Below are 19,780 nucleotides of genomic sequence, written 5' to 3' on the forward strand. Positions count from 1 at the left end.
GAGACCCAGAGAAGAAGAACCACACGTTTTATGTATAAACTCTGTCCAGGTCTCTGGCCAATTCCTGAAATGTAGTACATGAGGCAGGCTTAAGAGGCCCAGATAAGAATAAAAGAACTGAACTGAGTTTTGAACTGTGGCCCAAGAGACAGTTTATAGTTTGATACAATCAAGTTGACTGCCTGCTAAAGCAAACAGTCCAGCATTTTGGGGGGAGCTGCAGAACAGAATCCAGAGTGTGCACAAATTAATCACAATGCCCAGCATAGCCCCAAATTTCTCAACACATGAAAAAAGTGGAAAATGTGACCTATACTCAAAAGACAATCAACAGAAACTGAGATGACCCAGATGTTAGAATCAGCAGATCATAATTTTAAAGTAAGCTGTTATAACTATGCTTCATGAGGTAAGCCATCAGATGTTTGTAAACGATGAAAAGATAGAAAACAGCAGAGAAATAAACTCTATTTTTAAAAAACTAAATGGAAATTCTAGAACTGAAAAAGATAATATTTGAAATAAAAAATTTACTGACTAGGCTTAACAACAAAATGGGGATAACAGAGGAAAGAGTCAATGACCTTGATATTAGACCAGTAGAAAGCATCCAATCTGAAGAACAAAGAGGAAAAAAGATTGAAAAAAAAAAAATGAACAGAGCCTCAGAGGCTTAAGAAACACTACCAAAATGTTTAACGTCAGCTTCCCTGGTGGCACAGTGGTTGAGAGTCCGCCTGCCGATGCAGGGGACACGGGTTCGTGCCCCGGTCCGGGAAGATCCCACATGCCGCGGAGCGGCTGGGCCCGTGAGCCATGGCCGCTGAGCCTGCACATCCGGAGCCTGTGCTCCGCAACGGGAGAGGCCACAACAGTGAGAGGTCAGCGTACCGCAAAAAAAAAAAAAAAAAGTTTAACATATGTAACTGGAATCCCAGAAGGAAAGGGGAGAGACTACTGGACAGAAAAAAAAAAAGAAATAGCCCAAATCTCCCCCAAATTTGGTGAAAAATATACATTTACAGATTCAAGAAGCCCAGTATACCCCAAGCAAGATAAATACAAAGAAAACTTCCTCAAGGCATGCTGTAGTTAAACTGCTAAAAACCAAAGATGAAGAGAAAATTTTGAAAGTAGCCAGAGAAAAAGGATACATTACATATAGGGGGAAAAATAACCAACTCAAATGACCCTGACTTCTCATCAGAAATAATGGAGGCCAATATCCAATAAGGGGTTAACATCCAAAATATACACAAAATTTGTATAGATATCAAGGCGGGTGGGGGCATGGGATGAATTGGGTGATTGGGATTGACATATATACATTACTATGTATAAAATAGATAACTAATGAGAACCTACTGTATAGCACAGGGAACTCTACTCAGTGCTCTGTGGTGACCTGAATGGGAAGGAAATCCAAAAAAGGGGGATATATGTATATGTATAGCTGATTCAGTTTGCTGTACAGCAGAAATTAACACAACATTGTAATGCAACTATACTCCAATAAAAAATATATATACACAAAATTTTATACAACTCAAGAGCAAACAAACATATAACCCAATTTAAAAATGAGCAAATGACCTGAATAGACATGTTTCCAAAGAAGGTATACAGATGGTCAACAGGTACATGAAAAGGTGCTCAACACCACTAATCATCAGGGAAATTATCAAAAAAGAGAGAGAGAGAAAAATGCCGATGAAGATGTGGAGAAAAGGGAACCCTGTGCACTGTTGGTGGGAATGTAAAGTGGTACAGTTGCTACAGTATGGAGGTTCTTCAAGAAATTAAAAACAGAACTACCATATGATCCAGCAATCCCACTTCTGGATATATATCCAAAGGAAATGAAACCATTATCTCAAAGAGATATCTGTACCCCCATGTTCATTGCAGCATTATTTACAATAGCCAAGGTATAGAAATAACCTAAGTGTCTGTCAAAAGATGAATGGATAAAGGAAGTGTGGTATATGTATACAATAGTATATTGCTCAGCCTTAAAAAAGAAGGAAATCCTGTCATTTGCAACAATATGGATGAACCTGGAGGGCATTGTGCTAAGTGAAATAAGTCAGACAGAGAATGACAAATACTTGATGGTATCACTTATATGTGGAATCTTAAAGAAAGGCGGTGGGAGGGAATCAAAATCATAGAAACAGAGAGCAGAAGAGTGGTTGCCACGGGCTATAGGTCAGAAAAATAGGCAGAGGTTGGTAAAAGGGTACAAACTTTCAGGTATAAGATAAAGTCTGAGGATCTAATGTGTAACATGGTGACTAAAGTTGATAACACTGTATTGTATAATTGGAATTTTCTAAGAGGAAAATTTAAATGTTCTCACCCCACCCCCAAAAAAGGTAAATATGGGAGGTGATGGATGTGCTAATCAACTTAGATGGGGGCAATCCTTTCACCATGGATCCTACATCAAATCATTATGTTGTGTACTTCAGATATCTTACAGTTTTATCAGTTATACCTTAATAAAGCTGAAAAAAAGGTGGGGGGCCGGGGAGAAAAGGAACAATGAAGAAACCAGTGGACTAACATCTCTAAAGTAACTGAAAGTAAAAACTTTCGACCCGGAATTCTGCACTCGGCAAAACTATTCTTCAAAAATGAAGGTAAAATAAAGATATTTCCGGATAAAGAAAAACTAAAAAATGTCACCATTAGCAGATCTTCAGTACAGAAAATGCTAAAGTTCTCAGGCTGAAGGAAAGTAATATAAGAAGGAAATTTGGATTATTAGAAACAAATGAAGACCATGGTAAATAATAATAACCAGATAAATACAAAAACAAATTTATAATTCCCACTTCGCCCCACCCAAACCTGCTTTTCCTTGTAGGTTCCTTATCTTGGTGATGAAAACACCATCTTCACATTTCCCCAGGCAAACACCTTGGCTTAGATCCTTCTCTTACTGTCCAGCAAGTAGTCTTGGCTCTACTTTCAAATCAATATATATTCAAAATCTGACCATTTTCTCTACGTCCATTTGCCTTCCTGGTCCAAGCCACTAGTATCTCTTGCTTGGATTACTGCAATAGCCTGCTAACCAATCTCCCTATTTCTACCCTTGCTACCATGCAGTCAATGGCACAGAACACAGCAGACAAAGGGTTCCTTTTAAAGCCTATGTCAGTTCTTCCACTCTTCTGCTCAACAGGCTCCAACGGCTTCCCATCTCAGCAGGGAACAAAAAGAGTCCTTGCCACAGTCTACAAAGGCCCCATGTGATGTGGTCCCTGCTACTTCTCTGTTCTTCCTCCCTCCCTCTCTCGCTCATTCTGATCTGGCCACGTTGGCTGTTCCTTCCTTGCTGCTCCTCAAACCCACCAGCATGTTCCTGCCTCGGGGACTCTGCTCTTGCCCCAAAATCCTTCTCTGACATTTATAGGACTCACTCCTTCAATTTTCTCCCTAAATAATGCCTTATCAGTGAAATCTTTCCTAACCATCCTCCTTCATCTTTAGTTTTAGTCATAACACTTCTTGCCTTCATATTCAGTTAAATGTTTGTTGAATGAATGAATGACACAAATACCTATAACACAAGGCTGAAAGCTCAGATAAAGGGCTATGAAAGTTCAGAGGAAGGAAACTGTTATTTCTTGAGCATCCTTCATATTCTAGCACTGTTGTTTATACCATTTAATCTTTATTACTCTCCTGTTAAGTAACTCATTGCCACTAATTTACAGAGAGATGTTGAGGCTCAGAGAGGTTGTTTGCCAAGGTCACGTGCAAAGTAAGTGATGGCAGCAGAATTCAACCTAGGTCTTTATAATTTCACTTATACATTCATTGCATCACACAGCTCCCAAAACCCCATCTGGCTCAGATGAGGGAGAGAGAGGAAGCATCTGGAAAGACTTTCTGGAGGAGGTGGCATCCTGAATCCTGTGAGATAAGAGAAAAAATATTTATATCTATTTCCCAGTTCTTGGCACAGAGTCTTAAAACCCTTATAATTCCCTAAGTGATGAGAGCCCTAGGAGCATCTTTTGTTCTCATATTGGTCTTTGACCCAGTTTTTGACACAGAATTCCTAAATCCTTTGCAATTTCCTGAGTGATAGCAGTGTCTTTTGATGTAATGAGGTGGCCCTTGGTGGGTTCTTGGATGGGCGCTGGTCACTGGAAAGACCAAGCCACGATTAGAACCTTGGAAATTTTCAGCCCCACCTCGTATTCTCCAGAGAGAGGAGAGGGAAAATGGGGTTAATGATCGATCATTATGTGATGGAGCCTCCATAAAAATCCCAAAAGTATGGGGCTCAGAGAGCTTCCAGGTTGGTGGACACGTGGGGAGAACAGCGTGCACGGAGAGGGCAGGAAGTTCCTCACCACCCCCCAACCCCACACACCCTGCCCATGCATCTCTTCCATCTGGCTGTCCCTAATTATATCCTTTTATAATAAACCGGTAAACAGTAAATAAAGTGTTCCTGAGGTCTGTGAGCCATTGCAGCAAATTAGTCAAACCTCCGATTTACAGCCAATCAGTCAGCAGCACAGGTGGCAACCTGGACTTGCAATCGGCATCTGAAGTGTGCAGGGGCCAGTCTTGTGGGACTAAGCCCTTAACCTGTGGCATCGGACGCTATCTCCAGGTAGACAGTGTCAGAATTGGATTAAATTCCAAATTAAATTGTAAGACACCCAGCTGGTGTCACAGAATCGCTTGGTGTTGGGAGGTGGGGACGAACCCCACACATCTGGCGTCAGAAGGGCTGTGAGTATGATAGAAGTACGAGAGCAAAGGAGACACACAGGAGAAGTGGGTTTTCCTAACACAGTTCCCAAGGGAAAAGATATAGGCAGGAGGTGAGCATCGCTCACGATATCAAGGGGTTGGGATGGAAGATGAAACTGCTAAATGGAGAGGCACATCCTAAGACATACGTAAGAGGAGAGGTGATAGCAAGAGCAACCTTTGCTACTTCACAATTCTGCCTGAACTTTCCAGCAATTAGAGTTGTCCCCAGATGGAGCCAATGACCTAGGGAAGCAATAAGGATGATATTGTTTATGATTCCTTATCTGTACTGAGTGCTTCAGAATTTACACGTACTTTCACATCCATAACCTCACTGATCCTGTGACGGTTCTGTGACATAGGAAAGGGCAAGTATTCTTTCCCCGTTTTATATCTGAGGAAGATGAGGCTCAGCGATTAGGCTCAACTCAAGTCCTTTCACTTGAGGTTCAAGGCTCGTTTGAGGCAGTGAGAGCTCCGTTCTTGAGCCGCAGGGTTCCATGGGTGGGAGCCGTAGGGTACCATGTTGGATTGCCATAGTGGGGGGTAGCGTGAACAATGGTGAAAGAACATGATGGGCTCTGTGGACTTTATGATCCTGGTTCAGCCTTTTTTTTTTTTTTAAGGTTTCTTATGGTAGTAAAATATATCTAACATAAAATTTACCCTTTTAACCATTTTTAAGCGTACAGTTCAGTGGCATTAAGTACATTCACAAAGCTGTGCAACCATCGCCACCATCCGTCTCTGGAGCTTTTTCGTCAGCCCAAACTGAAGCTCTGATCCCATTAAACACTAACTCCCCTTCCCTCCACCCAGCCCCTGGCAACCACCATGCTACTTTCTGTCTCTATGAATTTAGCTATTCCAGATACATAATATAAGTGAAATGACACAATATTTGTCCTTTGGTGTCTGGCTTATTTCACTTGGCAAAACGTTTTCAGGGTTCATTTGTACTGTAGCATTTATCAGAATTTCATTCCTTTAGAAGGCTGAATAATATTTCATTGTATGGTATATACATACATTTTCTGTATCCATTCCCAGGTGTTGGGGTTCAATCTTGCTAACAAAAGGAGCAGCCTCTTTCTCCAGAAATATTTCCCCATTTACGCTGCCAGCTCCAAGAGCAGAATATACCAGCACCCTTTCTCCTTACCCCAGGGAGGCTCTCCCCATGCAAATGGGGTCATTTGCCCAGAGAACTACCTACTTGGGGGATCAGATCCCATTGTGAACACAATGGAAGTTTCTAGTCTTCTAGAAGACAGTATCGTGTGAGGGCAAGGCACCAGAACTTCTTTCCCTGAAGAACACGAATGGCAAAATGCTCCAGGTCTCCCCCTCCCCCAAACCAAGAAATGTAGCTCGGCTGCCTGAGTTGCCTGGGAAGAGGGAGAGAGAAAGAGAGGTGGCCAATGGGGGACAGCCACCACTTCTACCTTGTTCCCTCACACAGTCTCCCAAGATGGCCCTGTCCCTCTCAGTCATTGCCAACTAGAGGCCAGCCAGAGCTGGGTGGTGTGGCCACCTGTTGGGGACCGGGGGTGGTGCAGCCTTGGGGCCCGGAGAGGCCCCATGCTTTCCAGCTGGACCTGCTGCAAGCACCAGGCAGCAATACCCCTGCTCCACCTCCACCACTGGGGAATGAGAGGCTGGCAGGCTGAGACTGCTGCAGGAAAAGCTAGATAGAAGCCCAGCTAAAAAACAAAAACTGAAACAAAAGTAGCCCCTATATCCGGACAGAACTTTACTCAGCATTAAGAAGAAATGAGGGGTTTCCCTGGTGGCACAGTGGTTAAGAATCCGCCTGCCAATGCAGGGGACACGGGTTCAAACCCTGGTCCGGGAGGATCCCACATGCCGCAGAGCAACTACGCCCGTGCGCCACAACTACTGAGCTTGCGCTCTAGAGCCCGTGTGCCACAACTACTGAAGCCAGCGCCTAGAGCCCGTGCTCTGCAACGAGAAGCCACCACAATGAGGAGCCCACGCGCCACAACGAAGTGTAGCCCCCTCCTCGCCGCAACTAGAGAAAGCCAGCGTGCAGCAACGAAGACCCAATGCAGCCAAAAATAAATAAATAAAATTGAAAAAAAAAAAAGAAGAAATGAGCTATCAAGCCATGAAAAGACATGGAGGAAATCTAAATGCAAATTACCAAGGGAAAGAAGCCAATCTCAAAAGGCTCCCTACCGTACAATTCCAACCCTATGACATCCTGGAAAAGGCAAAACGATGGAGACAGTAAAAAGGTCAGTGGTTGCCAGGGGTTTGGAGGGAGGGAGGAGTGAGTAAGTAGAGCACAGGGCATTTTTAAGGCAGTGAAGCTATTCTGTACAGGTGTCAAAACCCACTGAGTGTACAACACTGAGAGTAAAGCCTAAGGTAATCCGTGGACTCTGGGTGATAACATGTCAGTGTAGGTTCATGGATTGTAACAGATGGACCACGCTGGTGGCGAACGTGGATGGTGGGGAGGCTGTGCATGTGTGAGGCGGGGGTACACGGGGGACCATGGGTAAATGGGAACTCTCTGTACTTCCTGCTCAGCTTTGCTGTGAACCTCAAACTCCTCTAAAAAATAGTCTATTAAAAAAACAAAAGCAACCCCAGGTACCCTGAGCTCTGGGTAACAGAGAGGGCCACCTCCCTCTTCAAGCCAGGAGTCACTCAGCGTTAGGCTCAGAGAGACTTGCTTGCTCCCAGGAGGGGGAAAGCCCCTTTTTTCTCTTCTGATGCCATTTCTTTTTCCCAGGGGGCAGGGATGGAGAGGCATTCCTTTGCCTTTTAAGTGTAGGGAGGGGATTTCTGGAGTACTTCAAGGCCTCTGCTTGATTCCTCAGCTCAAATCTGACACCTCACGAGGCCTCCCCTGACCTCCGTAACCCCTAGTCACTCCCCCTCCCTATCTGGAGGCCTAGTTTTCTGCCCAGCACTCTTCACCACCTGAAATTCACCTACTTGCTTTCATATGCCAAAGCTAAGACAGAGCCTTGTCCCTGGTGTCCAGTGGGAGGCACAGAGTAGGAGCTCAATAAATGTTTGTTGACCAAATGAATAACTGTGTGACCAGCTGCATAACCGAGGGTGAGGCAGTTAAACCCTTCTGGACCCCAATTTCCTCATCTGTAAAATGGGCGATTAGACTTAATGACCGTGCTCTCTTCTTGCTACAATGCTCTGAGTGTTCCAGCAAGTATCAGAATGACCTTGTTTTCCCACCCAAGGGCTTCTGCCAGGCCATCAGGTGACTGCGAGGCACTTAGGAAGAGAATCCCTAGCAGCCTGATCGATGTTGTCTGACTTCTCAGGCTAGGTCTGCAGGTGCAGGAGAAAGGCCAGGGTGTGAGCTGAGCAGATTGGGGTGTGGGGGAGCCCCCCGCCTAGAATGTAAGCTTTAGGTTGGCGGGGGTTCATATTTGTTTGTGTAGCCCATGTCCCTAGAACAGGGCCTGGCACACAGCGAGCTCACCAGACAGTGACCATATGAGTAAAGCGGCAGCCCTCAGAACATGTTTCCAGTCTTGGGTGAGTGTTCTGTTTGGGTTGAGTGTGGTATGAAAACAGCAACAATAATCCCTCCCATTGGTGGAGCCCTTTGCAAAGCATTTGCACGTGCATGATGCATTTGATTCTCATGACAGCCCCATGAGATAAGGACCATCAAGTATTATTATCCCCAGTTTACAGATGAGATAACTGAGGTTCCAAGAGTTTAGCTTGCCCGAGGCCACATAGCTGGTAAATGGCAGAGCCTGATCTCAAACCCAGGGCTTTTGTTTTTTTGTTTTTTCTGAATTTTTGAATTTTATTTTATGTATTTTTTTATACAGCAGGTTCTTATTAGTTATCCATTTTATACATATTAGTGTATATATGTCAATCCCAATCTCCTAAAAACCCAGGGTTTTTTGCTCCAGACCCAATGCTTGTGTGTTGCTCGTTGTGCAAAGCCCTGCAGGTGGGCTGGAGAAGTAAGCCTTATGTTAGAGCCAGGGCCCCGAGGACAGAAAAGGCGCAGAGACTGCTGCGACTGAGCCCGCGCTGCTGCCAGCTGGGCTCGCTGGCTGGGGGATGGGGTTCGGGGAGGGGGAGGACTGGGGGGGAGGAGTGAGTGAGGAGGGGATAGGGGTGGGGGGAGGGGGAGGAATGGGGGAGGATGAGTGAGGAGGGCATGGGGTGGGGGAGGGGAGGACTGGGGGGAGGATGAGTGAGGAGGGGATGGGGTGGGGGGAGGGGGAGGACTGGGGAGAGGATGAGTGAGGAGCAGGAGGACAGCAGGCAGAGCCAGACGCTCCCTCCACTCCAGCAGTGGCTGGGACCGCTGGGTGAGAGGCTGGAGAGGCCACTGGCCTCACATAGGCGCTCTGCCCCTCAGGTCCAGCCATGCCCAGCTGCAAACAGGTCCTTCATGGGGCACAGATGGCAAGGATGTGGGCAAACTGGTTTGAAGAATACAAAAACCAGCTTAAAGCTTTCTTCCCTTTCCCACACAAGGGACCAGACCTGGCCCATCATCCCTATGCCAAGGAACTCTCCAGAATGGCGTCTGCCCAGCCCCCAAATCCGCCTGACTTCACCGAAGTCACTTATATGTCTCTTCAAATCATACACACACACAGAGCCACCCCAGAGCCCTCGCCCTGGAATTCTCCAAGCTGAGCCCGCTCGGGCCCTCCCCTCACCCCCACCTGTGGAAATCCTTTGCTCCCATCCTGCCTCCCTGCGCTGGGTCCCACCTGGTGCAGGGGTCACAGATGCCGGCCGCATTGCATCAGCCCACATCAGGGAGCCCCGGGGAGCCAGCAGTTATCACAAGTCCCTGAGGCCTTCGCCAGAAACCACGAGGCGGTGATGAGGAAATGGAGGGGGGCGGGTGGGGCGGGGACGGTAGCGACCCACCCACTGGCCTGTGTTTGTCAAGGAGGGCACGGAGCGAGCAGCAGAGTAGAGGTCATCGCGAACGCATGCGCAAGGAGGGACAGACGGGGAGACTGAGGACCCACCTGAAAACCAGCGGGAAGAGGTGCCCTGTCAAAATGTCGTCCTCTTGCTGGAGGGGTGCTTTTCTTTCCAGACGCCGCAGCAAGACCCAAAATGGCCGGAGGGGGACGTCTCGGTTAATCACTGGCCGATGTTTGGGCCTGCTCTATCGGCCCCAAGGCCCGTGCTCCTGCTGCGTGCCAGGCTCCAGAGCCAGAGTCCTCCTTCCTGCTTCACAAGGAGATTTAGATGCCGCTTCCCCGACGCCCGGCTGCAACAGGGCCCCCAGAGCTAGAGCAAACAGGTGATTACCACCACCATGTGTAGCTGGTACTTGTTTATTGATCGCACGTTTCTTGATCACCTACTCTCCCAGGCCGTGTGCTAACGGGGTTCTCATTTCCTTAATGGGATGCCTCCCAGAGATGGTTCTGGCGGCCACGACGGGGAGGGTGTGCTTCTGACCTGGGTGGGGTGATCAGACGCCCCGACTTGCCTGGGACAGTCCCATTTTATGTCCGTTGTCCTAGCCTCATTGTCCGCAGAGCCCCCTCTCACTCTCAGAGGCGTCCTGGTTTGGAAGATACATGATAGGTTTGTGGGGGGCCTGGCCCGGGGACTGGCTCAGGGGAGCTGTGTGTGATGTGCCTTGTTCCCAAGAGGGGCAACTGGACTGAGAGAGGCAGACACTAGAGGGCGCCAGTTAGCTGTACTTGGCCGGCAAAGTTCCCAGGCTGGGGCCCGACTGGCTGCCAGGGGGCAAGGCCTGTCTGAGGGGAGTCGCTGGCAGAGGCCGGCAGGCGGGGACCAGTGCTCAGCAGAGCACTAGCTGAGCCCTTTCCTGGCCTACACCCAGCCTGGCACGCCTCCTCCCACCCCACCACCACCCCCACCCCACCCCACCCCCACCCCCACCCCACCCCACCCCCACCCCCGCATCCAGCCAGCAGGGTGCCGAGCAGTACCTATGAGGGAAGACGGGTCCTGGCACTGCCTCCCCTCCTCCATTTCAGCCTGGACAGGCCCCTGCCAGCCTCTCCCCCCCACCCCCGGGCTCTTGGGTGTGGCATGCCCACCCTTGCTGGAGACCTCAGGCCCCTGGGCCTGCTCTCCCGATGGTTTGTGGCTGGGCCTCAGATGGCCATTCTGGAATGATAGCCAGGCCGGGTCCAAGGAAGCCTCACAGCCCCGGAGGGGTGAAGGTGGGTGGGGAGGGCAGGAGGTAGGATGTAGAAGGGACCCACTTTCTCTTCCTTAACCCACCTTCCCCGGCCATGCGGACTCAGACGCAACTTTGGGGTCTGGGCATCCTCTCCTGCAGAGAGCCCGAAAGGCTTGCTGCCCACGAAGAGCCCGCTGCCCACCCTCCTGACCTGGCCACTGCCCTGTCCACCCCACAACTGGACACAGGATTGGCCTCCAGGGAGGCAAACTCTCTGTTCCCATTCTGTTCCCCAGCCCCCAGACCCCGTGACTCCTCTCCAGCAGATGAACCTGATATCACTGGGCACCAAGCAGGAGAGAGCAGGCCACACAAAAGCTGGGTTGAGGGCTGTTAGAACCGCACGCTCCGGCATCCAACAGGCTTGGGCCCGGGTTGCGGCTCTGATATCGGTAGCTGTGTGACGTTGGGCACGTTGTTTAACTTCACTAAGCCTCGGTTGACTCACCTAGAAAAGGTTATAAGAGCGTCTATTTCGCAAGGGTGGTGGGAGGAATAAACGCGGTAAGAACACAGAGCGCCTAGCTCAGTGCCTGGCACCCAAGCAGGCAGTGCCCACGGTGGAGGAGTCTCTGAGCAGCGCCGGCAGGGCCTTTCAGTCCCAGCCCAGCTTTCCTCCTGCAACAGGAGTCCTCGTCTGCAAGAGAAGAACAAAGATGGACCATAAAACGTGTAATGGGACACATGGTACATGTAGAGGAATTTCCTATTTGACAGTGACATCATGGCTGCCTTAGTGCCAACAGCCTCAACCTCTTAAAGAATCATTCATTCGTTCATTTGTTCATTCATGCATTAGTCCCAGATTATAACTGTTGTCCTGACGTAATGAGTAATAGCCTCCTTTCACTCTTGAAGTGTCCCGGTTTGGATGATCAATGATATGCATCACCCTACCTAGTGTGCCAGGTTCTGTGCCTGGCGCTAGGGATTGAGAGAGAGAGATGCTATATAAAGACACTGGGCCTATAAAACCTTACATAGGGCTCACCAGCCAGTGAGGAAACAGACACGGAGATGACTGGAGAAGTGTGAGAAGCATGGGGCTAGAGATGTGTGGCCAGCTGGTGCCCCTCTGCCCCGTAAAACCCTCCCAAGAAGTACCCTTTGATTTATCTCTCCTTGGGTTCATTTACTTTTACTTATTTACAAACCAACTTTTTGAGGTCAGCTCATGCCATACATTTTCCACCAGATACATGAAGTAGCAGGTCCTCTTATTCATTATAATATTATTTTTCTACAGCCTCAGAAGCTGCCTTCTATTCAGATATTTGTGGTATTCTGTTTTAAGAGTCACAAATATCCCATCTGCTCCTTCATGATCCTATGAACATCGGTTTTCCAGAAACAGGTACTAACTTATTTTTTCATTCTCATGGAAAAGTATACAACTGGAAGATGGCAGTGATCTCGAGGCACACTCTGAAAGGCTAGTCCTCATAACTTAGGCCAGAAACACCTCCATGACATTTAATGAAGTTGAGGGGAGTCTTGGGGAAAAGGAGGGAAAATGAGAGAAAAGGAGCAGGGGTGTACCCTGGGGTTGGCTGGGGGTCAGGGCTGGAGCGGTCACCTCTGGGCTCCTGCCTGATCATCTGAGTTGGGTTGGGGAAGGACAACTGCCCTCCCCAAGGGACCACAGGCAGCCAGGCATGAGTGTATGCGTGAGGGTGGTGCCCCCTCGCCACCCACACCAGAATCAGTGTTGAATGTGGAGACTTTCAGGGTCCCAAACCTGCCAGGTTCCCACACACCGTGCCCATTTTCCTTGGCCCAGGTCTCATCAAACACCTTCCTCCTTCCCCCACCCATGCCTTTCAGGTTCCTACTCAGTTAACTCAAGAACACCAGGGTCCAACATTTGCTGCAGGGTCTCTGTGTGTGTCCAACGCTAGGTGCACCACAGGAATCATATCTGTCCCACCTTCTCACCTGGGGATGGATCTCAGGATCCTATCTCACCATTATCCAAGAGTATAACTGGGTGATGCCCCCAGGGGAGGAAGGAAAGGAAGGAGGAAGAGGGAGATGAAAAGCAAATAGGACCAAAAGGAGAAGAAAGAAGAAGCCATGGGTGATTCTGAGAATCAAGGGCAAACTAGTGATGTCATCACAAGGACTGTTTCACCTGGGTCAGTGGAAGGGGGCATGGTGACTCATTTATGAGACTGGCCCCCATATCCCGGAGAAACCATTCATTTAGCAAGTCATCAAGTCTTTCAGCACATGTTTATTGAGCTGTTACTGTGTTTCAAGCACTGGACTAGGCACAGGGGAGGGAGAGAGAACTGACAAGACACTGGGAGCTCGTGGCCTAGAAGGGAAAGACAGTTCCACTGCAGACCGTAGGTGTGCCGGGGGCAGAGGGAGATGGGGCCGGAGGCCAGGGGGCTCGGTGCCATTCGGAGGGAGTGGCAGGAAAGACTGCCCCCCAGGAGGGAAGGAGAGGGTGGGGAGGGGACTCTGTGATACGTGCTGTGGGAGGAGTAGGCAGACGCCCGATGGAGGGAGGGGAGGGGAGTTTCAGGCAGAGGAAGGAGCATTGTGCTAGAAGGCACGGAGGTTTCAGGGTGGAGGGAGATTTGGGGAACTGTAAGAAGATCCTGAGAGGGTGCAGGAGAAGGTGGCAAGAAATGAGGTTGAAGAGCTAAGGAGAGCCGATCCTGAAGGAGCTGAGATGCTCTTTCCAGGCAGTGAGGCCCCCCGAAGGTATAAACCCAGGAGAGCGTGGTCAGATCCCCTCCTGCGAGAGGAGACCCTTCGTCTAATGTGGGCAAATGACTCTGATAGCTGGGTGACCAGCTCGCTCAGAGAGAGACTGGCCCCAGTATGGAGCTCTTACGGGAGTCTGGCCTGCACTGGAGGTTCATCACACATCGCCCCATGCCACCGTCCAGTGATCCTCGGAGGTAGATCGGATTTCCCCAGTGGACGGATATAAAGGCTGAGGTGCCGTAGGCATTGAAGCTTGCCCACATCACACAGCCAATAAATGGCAGAGCCAAGATCAGAAGCCAGGTTGTCTAAGCTCTTAACTGCTTCCAAACCCTACCATCCCTAGGCCTCCCTAGGACCTCCTGCTTGAACTCACTTTCCATGATCTTTCACAGCTCTTCCTCAGCCACGGCCAGTTTCATGGGATTCTCTTGAAAAAACAGCCAGGCTTCACCATGATGTGTGGCCCACCCTGGCTCGACCTTCTCACCCATGCCCCATCTTGTCCCATCATAGGACCTGGAGCCCTGGTTCCCCGAGTCAGGGGCTGAGGGGTCCTAGCTGTGTGGACCCCATACTCTCTCCCTGTCTCAAACCTCTACATCTCTGGGGAAGCTACCAGGACTCCCTCCTGGGGGAGTTGGAGCCAGGTCATCCTGTAGGCCATGGCCCACCAAGATGACTAGGGCTCCCAGGAGGGACCCTCACCCCAGAATTGCCTTTTTCAAATAGGAGACTTGGGTGAGAACCACGAGGACAGGCCCCGGCGTGACCAATAGCAACATCAGACCTCACCCAAGCCCATGGTGATTCCTGTTCTGCACAGAAGGAAGGAAAGACCTTTTCCACCTGGCCTAGGGTCCCAACACTGTCCATCTTTCCTGGCTAGTGATAAATTCCCAAACATGTTTTTGCTTTTCCCTCTAAAATGTAATCTTGGGTGTATTTCAAGGGAAACGCTACTCTGTCTGCTTCTGATTCATACTCACTGAGCTCATCAAAACCAGAATTATTTGGTAATCCCTGCTGGGTTTACTGGATGCCCTCTGGGATCTGTAAAAATCTCTGTTCCTCAGAAACAGGAAGTTTCAACAGAAGGACAGATGCCGGTTGCAAAAGTCAAAATTTGAATCCTCTCTGCCTACTAGAGAGGCATTTTCCTTCTTTCTGCCCATCCACAAACGTGGATTCTGTGCCTACTGCGTGTGGAACGCAGAGATGATCTTTAAAAGGGGCTCTGAATTAATTCCTTAGAGCTGCCATAACAAAGTATTACAGATGGGTAGCTTAAACAGAAATTTATTTTCTCACGATTCTGGAGGCAGGAAGTCCAAGATCAAGGGGTCTTCAGGCTAGTTTCTTCTGAACCCTCTCGCCTTGGCTTGCAGACAGCCGCTTTCTCCCTGTGTCTTCACATGGTCTGCCCTCTGTGTGTGTCTGTGTCCCGATCTCCTCTTCTTAGAAGGACACCAGTCACATTGGATTAGAGCCCACCCGTATGACCTCACTTTAACTTAATTACCTATTTAAAGACCCTGTCTCCAAATTCAATCATGTTAGGAATTCAACATATAAATTTGGGGGGACACAATTCCACTGATAAGAGGCTCTGATCTCAAGAAGTCATTATCCTGTGACAATGGCTTTTTCTTTGATCTCGATCTGAGGTTGGGCCCTGAGATGAGGTGGTTTAGAATATATTTCCTGAGCTGTTGTAGACTTTCTAAGGCAGGATGATTCGATAGACTAGGCACTGAGCTGTCAGATCCGGATTCAAATTTTGCCTCTTTCGCTTACTAGTTGGGTGATGTAGCCCAAGTTACATAAGCTCTGAACCCTCAGTTTCTCACCCGTATAATGAGGATCATACTGCCTGCCTCACAGGGAGTTTTTGTGAAGATCCAAAAAGATAATATGTGTGAAACATAGCACAATGTCCGGGAACATAGTAGGTGCTCACCAAGGGGGAGTTCCCTTTCCAGGTGTATTTCCTGCAGGGTTTCCGCTTCCAGGGAATTAAGGATGTATTCCATCCATTCTCTGGGGAGGAGCGTGCCGGGAAACATAAGAAACTCAGGTACAGGGTTAAGATGTCAGCTTCCTCAGCCAATCCATAGCCAAAATGCCTGACCACTGTTTGGGCCAGAAGAACCCTTCCTTGGTCACCTCTTATAGTCTTGGCTGATTGGCTCACCAACTCTCCATCCTACATGTGGTCTCCTGGCTTTTCCACCTGTTACTGCCTCAGAAAATGTTCTACTCTGAAGGCAGCCAAGCCTCAGAGCAGGGAGAGGGAAAAATAATCTGTACTTGAACTTCACCGGGAGCACCCACTGCCGGGACCTCTGGGAGAATGTGATGTAGGAAAGGGTGGGGATGGCTGTCAGGTCCGGGCTGAGCCCAGCTGTGGAGAGCTGGTCTGGCAGAGAAAACAAGTCCAGAGGCTGGCAAAGACCAGACCTGACAGTCCAGAGACGTAGGTGCTGGACTAGTCTAGGGACCTGGGTTCTAATGCCAGCTCTGATAGTTCCCAGTGGTGGGCAATTCACATGACCTCTCTGAGCTTCAGTTCCCCTCAGAGAGACAAATGGGATAATGTGTTAGAAAAAATCGAGTTCATATTTTATCAATAAGTCTAAAAGGTACCCTATTGGCATCTCTGGGCTACCACACTTCCCCAGCTGCCTAGGGATGAAGGGAGAAGTCCTTGTTGCTTTGGTTTCCAGTTTCCTTAAACTGCCAGCATTCTACACACACACACACACACACACACACACCACTTTGCAGCAGATTAAGGATGCATTACTTCTCAAAAAGAGTTGCATTTCCAGCTCGGGAATAAGAGAGATGAGGGCTCATTCTGGGCCACATTGCCTCTTCAACATCATCCCCACCCCCACCCCGCACAAGTGTGAGTCCTCTCCCCTTCCCCCTCCCTCCCTGAATTACTCATACTCCTGGAAACATGACTGATGACTTCGGGATGAGTAAGAGGCCCATGAGCGTCAACTGCTGGGAGGGTGAATGAGTTCAATACTCCCTCGAGCAGGGCCACTTAGACATGTGCCAGGAGTCCTGCTGGGGGAAGGGGCCACAGGACCCTGGACAGGAGCTAGCCTTTACTCAGCAATGAGCTAGAAGTCCTTTTACCCTTTCTCCCTTCTGCCAACCCCTGGGTGCCGATGGCCTTCTCAGCAGGAGGTGACAGCCCACACCCCTTTCTGGGCAGTGGGTGCAGGGCCTCTCAGTGAGCTCCAGGACACTGCATTTCTCTGACCCAAGCACCCCTGGCCTCACCCCAGCACAGCCAGGCCCAGGGCAACCCTGAACTTGGCAGCCTAGCCTTGGCTGCTTTGAAAGGGCCCTAATCCAGGGCTCAACCTGCAGGGTGTGTATGTGGAGCGGGTGTGTGTGTTTATACTCTCCTGTACACCCTAATCCACAGTGCCAGTTGAGCAAATATTTTTGGTCTGTTTTCCATTTTCCACGTGTCCCATTTCTGAACATTTGGTGGAAATGAGATGCCAGCAAAGGGAGGTATTAATTCAATGTGTTTTGAAGTGTTTATTTTACATGCTTGGATAAGCAAAACAACATGCAAACTGGATTGTCCTGCACTTAATACACAGAGCTGAAGCATCAGTTTCTCCGTACCTACAATGGGTGTAGTCAGCACACAGATGGCATGGAAAATAACACCAGGACTGGGAAGCATGAGGCGGCCCTACCTGAACGTTCTCTGCAACCAGGAAAAGACAGTGCCCTCACTCAGAGTGTCAGTTCCCCAGACAGTCCCTCCATGTAGGAAACGGGGCTCACCTCCAGGCGTCGCTCCGAGAGGGTCTTGAGGTGTCATCTGGAACCCAGCATGATGTCCTTTGAATTGCTAAAGACAAGAGCGATGCATTGAGCGGAAGGACTTTATTAAGGTGTTTCGGGACGGAGGCACTAGATCTCAGAAGAACACGTTAGGAGGATGAATCGTTTGATGGCATTTTGAGATCCGAAACGCAGGGGCTGAAACATTAGTGAGGCAGGCAAATGGCCTGGCCGGGGAGCGCCCTGATTCCTCCCCACCAGCCCTTCTCCCAGCGGAAAGGAGGGCTCCTCTCCCCCATCTTCACTGTTTATTATCATTAGCTTCGGTCATTTAAATGTAGTTTGTTAGAAGCTCCGTATAAAGCAGAATAAATCGTAAGCAATAAACTCAGGTGTTTCAGGATCTTTCTTTCCTTCCCCATAACTCAGCTGAAACCCCTTGCTACCAGAGTAGCAGGACATTAATCACAGTCAATTCATGATCCTTTCCCCCTTTTCTTAGGGTCAGGGCAGATCTTCTGGGAGGTTTACAGGGAACCAAAGCACCGGGGTACATTTCCATCCCTCTGTTGGGATGGCTGCTGTGCTGATCCACAGCCTATTCAGGACACAGCTCTTCCCCAGGGCCACAGTGAGGGTCCAGGATTCATTCTGCTGCCCTGGACCATCAGAGACAGGGGAGGTTCTGGAAGGGTTCCCCTGCCTCCCTGAGATCCTAACCCCGACGTAGGGGTGCATGGTTGCTCTAATTCCTTCCACCCATCCTAGGGTGGGTTATCTTGTCTTAGAAGTGTTGTTGACTAGAAGCTGAGGGGCGGGCTGCTCTTTATCACGTTGTGTTCCCCAAATGTTATGTCTCTATTCCTCTGAGGACTTGGGCTTTCAAAACCAAAGCAGGAAATCTCCCTTTTGTGTCTGCCCTGCATCTTGCGATTGAGCTTATGCTTACTTCCCCTCGGCAATCAGCACAGAACTGCCCGAGCGGTGAAAAGGGCAGAGAATAAATACTGGAGGGAATTGTTGGTATTTCAAAACTGTGCTACCCCATGGAGGGTTCTCACTACCTGGTTTAGGACTTGCTATAAAGCTCTAGTAATCAGGACAGTGGGTATTGACATAAGAATAGACAATGGAATCGAGGGAACAGAGTCTAGAAGTATTGAGTTCGCCAAAAAGTTCATTCGGATTTTATTTATTTATTTATTTATTTGCGGTACGCGGGCCTCTCCCCGCTGCGGCCTCAGGAGCACAGGCTCCGGATGCGCAGGCCCAGCGGCCACGGCTCACGGGCCCAGCCGCTCCGCGGCATGCGGGATCCTCCCGGACCGGGGCACGAACCCGTATCCCCTGCATCGGCAGGCAGACTCTCAACCACTGCGCCACCAGGGAAGCCCTCATTCAGATTTTTGTAACAGCTTATGGAAAACCCCGAACGAACTTTTGGCCAACCCAATGTATCCACACACATGTGGTCAACTGATTATTAGCAAATCAGCAAAGACACCAAGGTAACTCGATGGGGAGGGAAAGTCTTTCATTTTACACGGTGCTAGAACAACCGGATAGTCATATATTAAAAAAATGAGCATTAACCCTTACCTCACATCATACTCAAAAATTATTTTGAGATGGATTATAGACCTAAACAGATAAGCTAAAACTATAAAGCTTCTAAAAGAAAACAGAGGAGAAATTTTTCATGATCTTGCAGAAGGCAGTTTTCTTAAACAGGTCACAAAAAGCACAAAACATTTTTTGAAAGAAAGATTTATAAATCGGACCTCATCAAGATTTTTTTTTTTTTTCCTCATCAAGATTTTTTAAAAATCAAGAGACGTTGTTACAAAAATTGGCAAGCCAGTCTACAAAGAAATACTCACCAAACATATATCTGACAAAGTTCTGGTATCCAGCATATATAGAGAATATCAACAGAGCAATAATAAAAAGGACTCCCCCAGATAAAGAAATAGGTAAATAAATAAAAGAGAGCAAAAGACTTGACCAGACATGTCGCAAAAGAAGATTGGCCAATAAACAAATAAAGATTGCTCAACATCGTTGAGTTAATCAGGAGACGTAAATAAAACCTCTGTGTGGCCACATTTTACACCTACTGGAAGAGCTAAACTGAAAAAGACCAGCAATTCCAAATGCTGGCGAGGACGGGGAGCAGCTGGGACTCAGACATTGTTAGCGGGGGTGTAAAATGGTCTGACCATTTTGGAAAACTGACAGTTTCTTATAAAT

General features: G+C 48.7%; 2 protein-coding genes across 17 annotated transcripts in view; both read right to left on the reverse strand.

Moving 5' to 3' along the window:
* PLB1 (phospholipase B1) overlaps positions 1-9,907 on the reverse strand; it is a 171,529-nt gene extending 161,622 nt beyond the window's left edge. For both annotated transcript variants that reach the window (XM_022574167.3, XM_089923307.1), the window contains exon 1: positions 9,795-9,907. The gene's annotated coding sequence lies outside the window, so the exon portion shown is untranslated. The remainder of the gene's footprint in view (positions 1-9,794) is intronic.
* Positions 9,810-19,780, reverse strand: part of FOSL2 (FOS like 2, AP-1 transcription factor subunit) — a 57,146-nt gene continuing 47,175 nt past the window's right edge. For 4 of the 15 annotated variants that reach the window (XM_089923311.1, XM_089923315.1, XM_089923314.1 and 1 more), the window contains 2 exons: positions 11,442-11,630; positions 10,098-10,342 (listed from right to left, as the gene is read on the reverse strand). In XM_089923311.1, the coding sequence (XP_089779437.1) occupies positions 10,168-10,342; positions 11,442-11,630 (364 nt within the window). In that variant the 3' untranslated portion in view covers positions 10,098-10,167. Of the gene's footprint in view, positions 10,063-10,096; positions 10,343-11,441; positions 11,631-17,530; positions 17,598-19,780 lie in introns of those variants that run through there. The other 11 variants (XR_016395484.1, XR_016395483.1, XR_016395482.1 and 8 more) reach the window with 9 other exon arrangements.

Source organism: Delphinapterus leucas, chromosome 13, assembly GCF_059928025.1.
Source record: "Delphinapterus leucas isolate spDelLeu-1000000601 "Yukka" chromosome 13, BTC_Dleu_Yukka2, whole genome shotgun sequence".
Classification (NCBI taxonomy): Eukaryota; Metazoa; Chordata; class Mammalia; order Artiodactyla; family Monodontidae; genus Delphinapterus; species Delphinapterus leucas.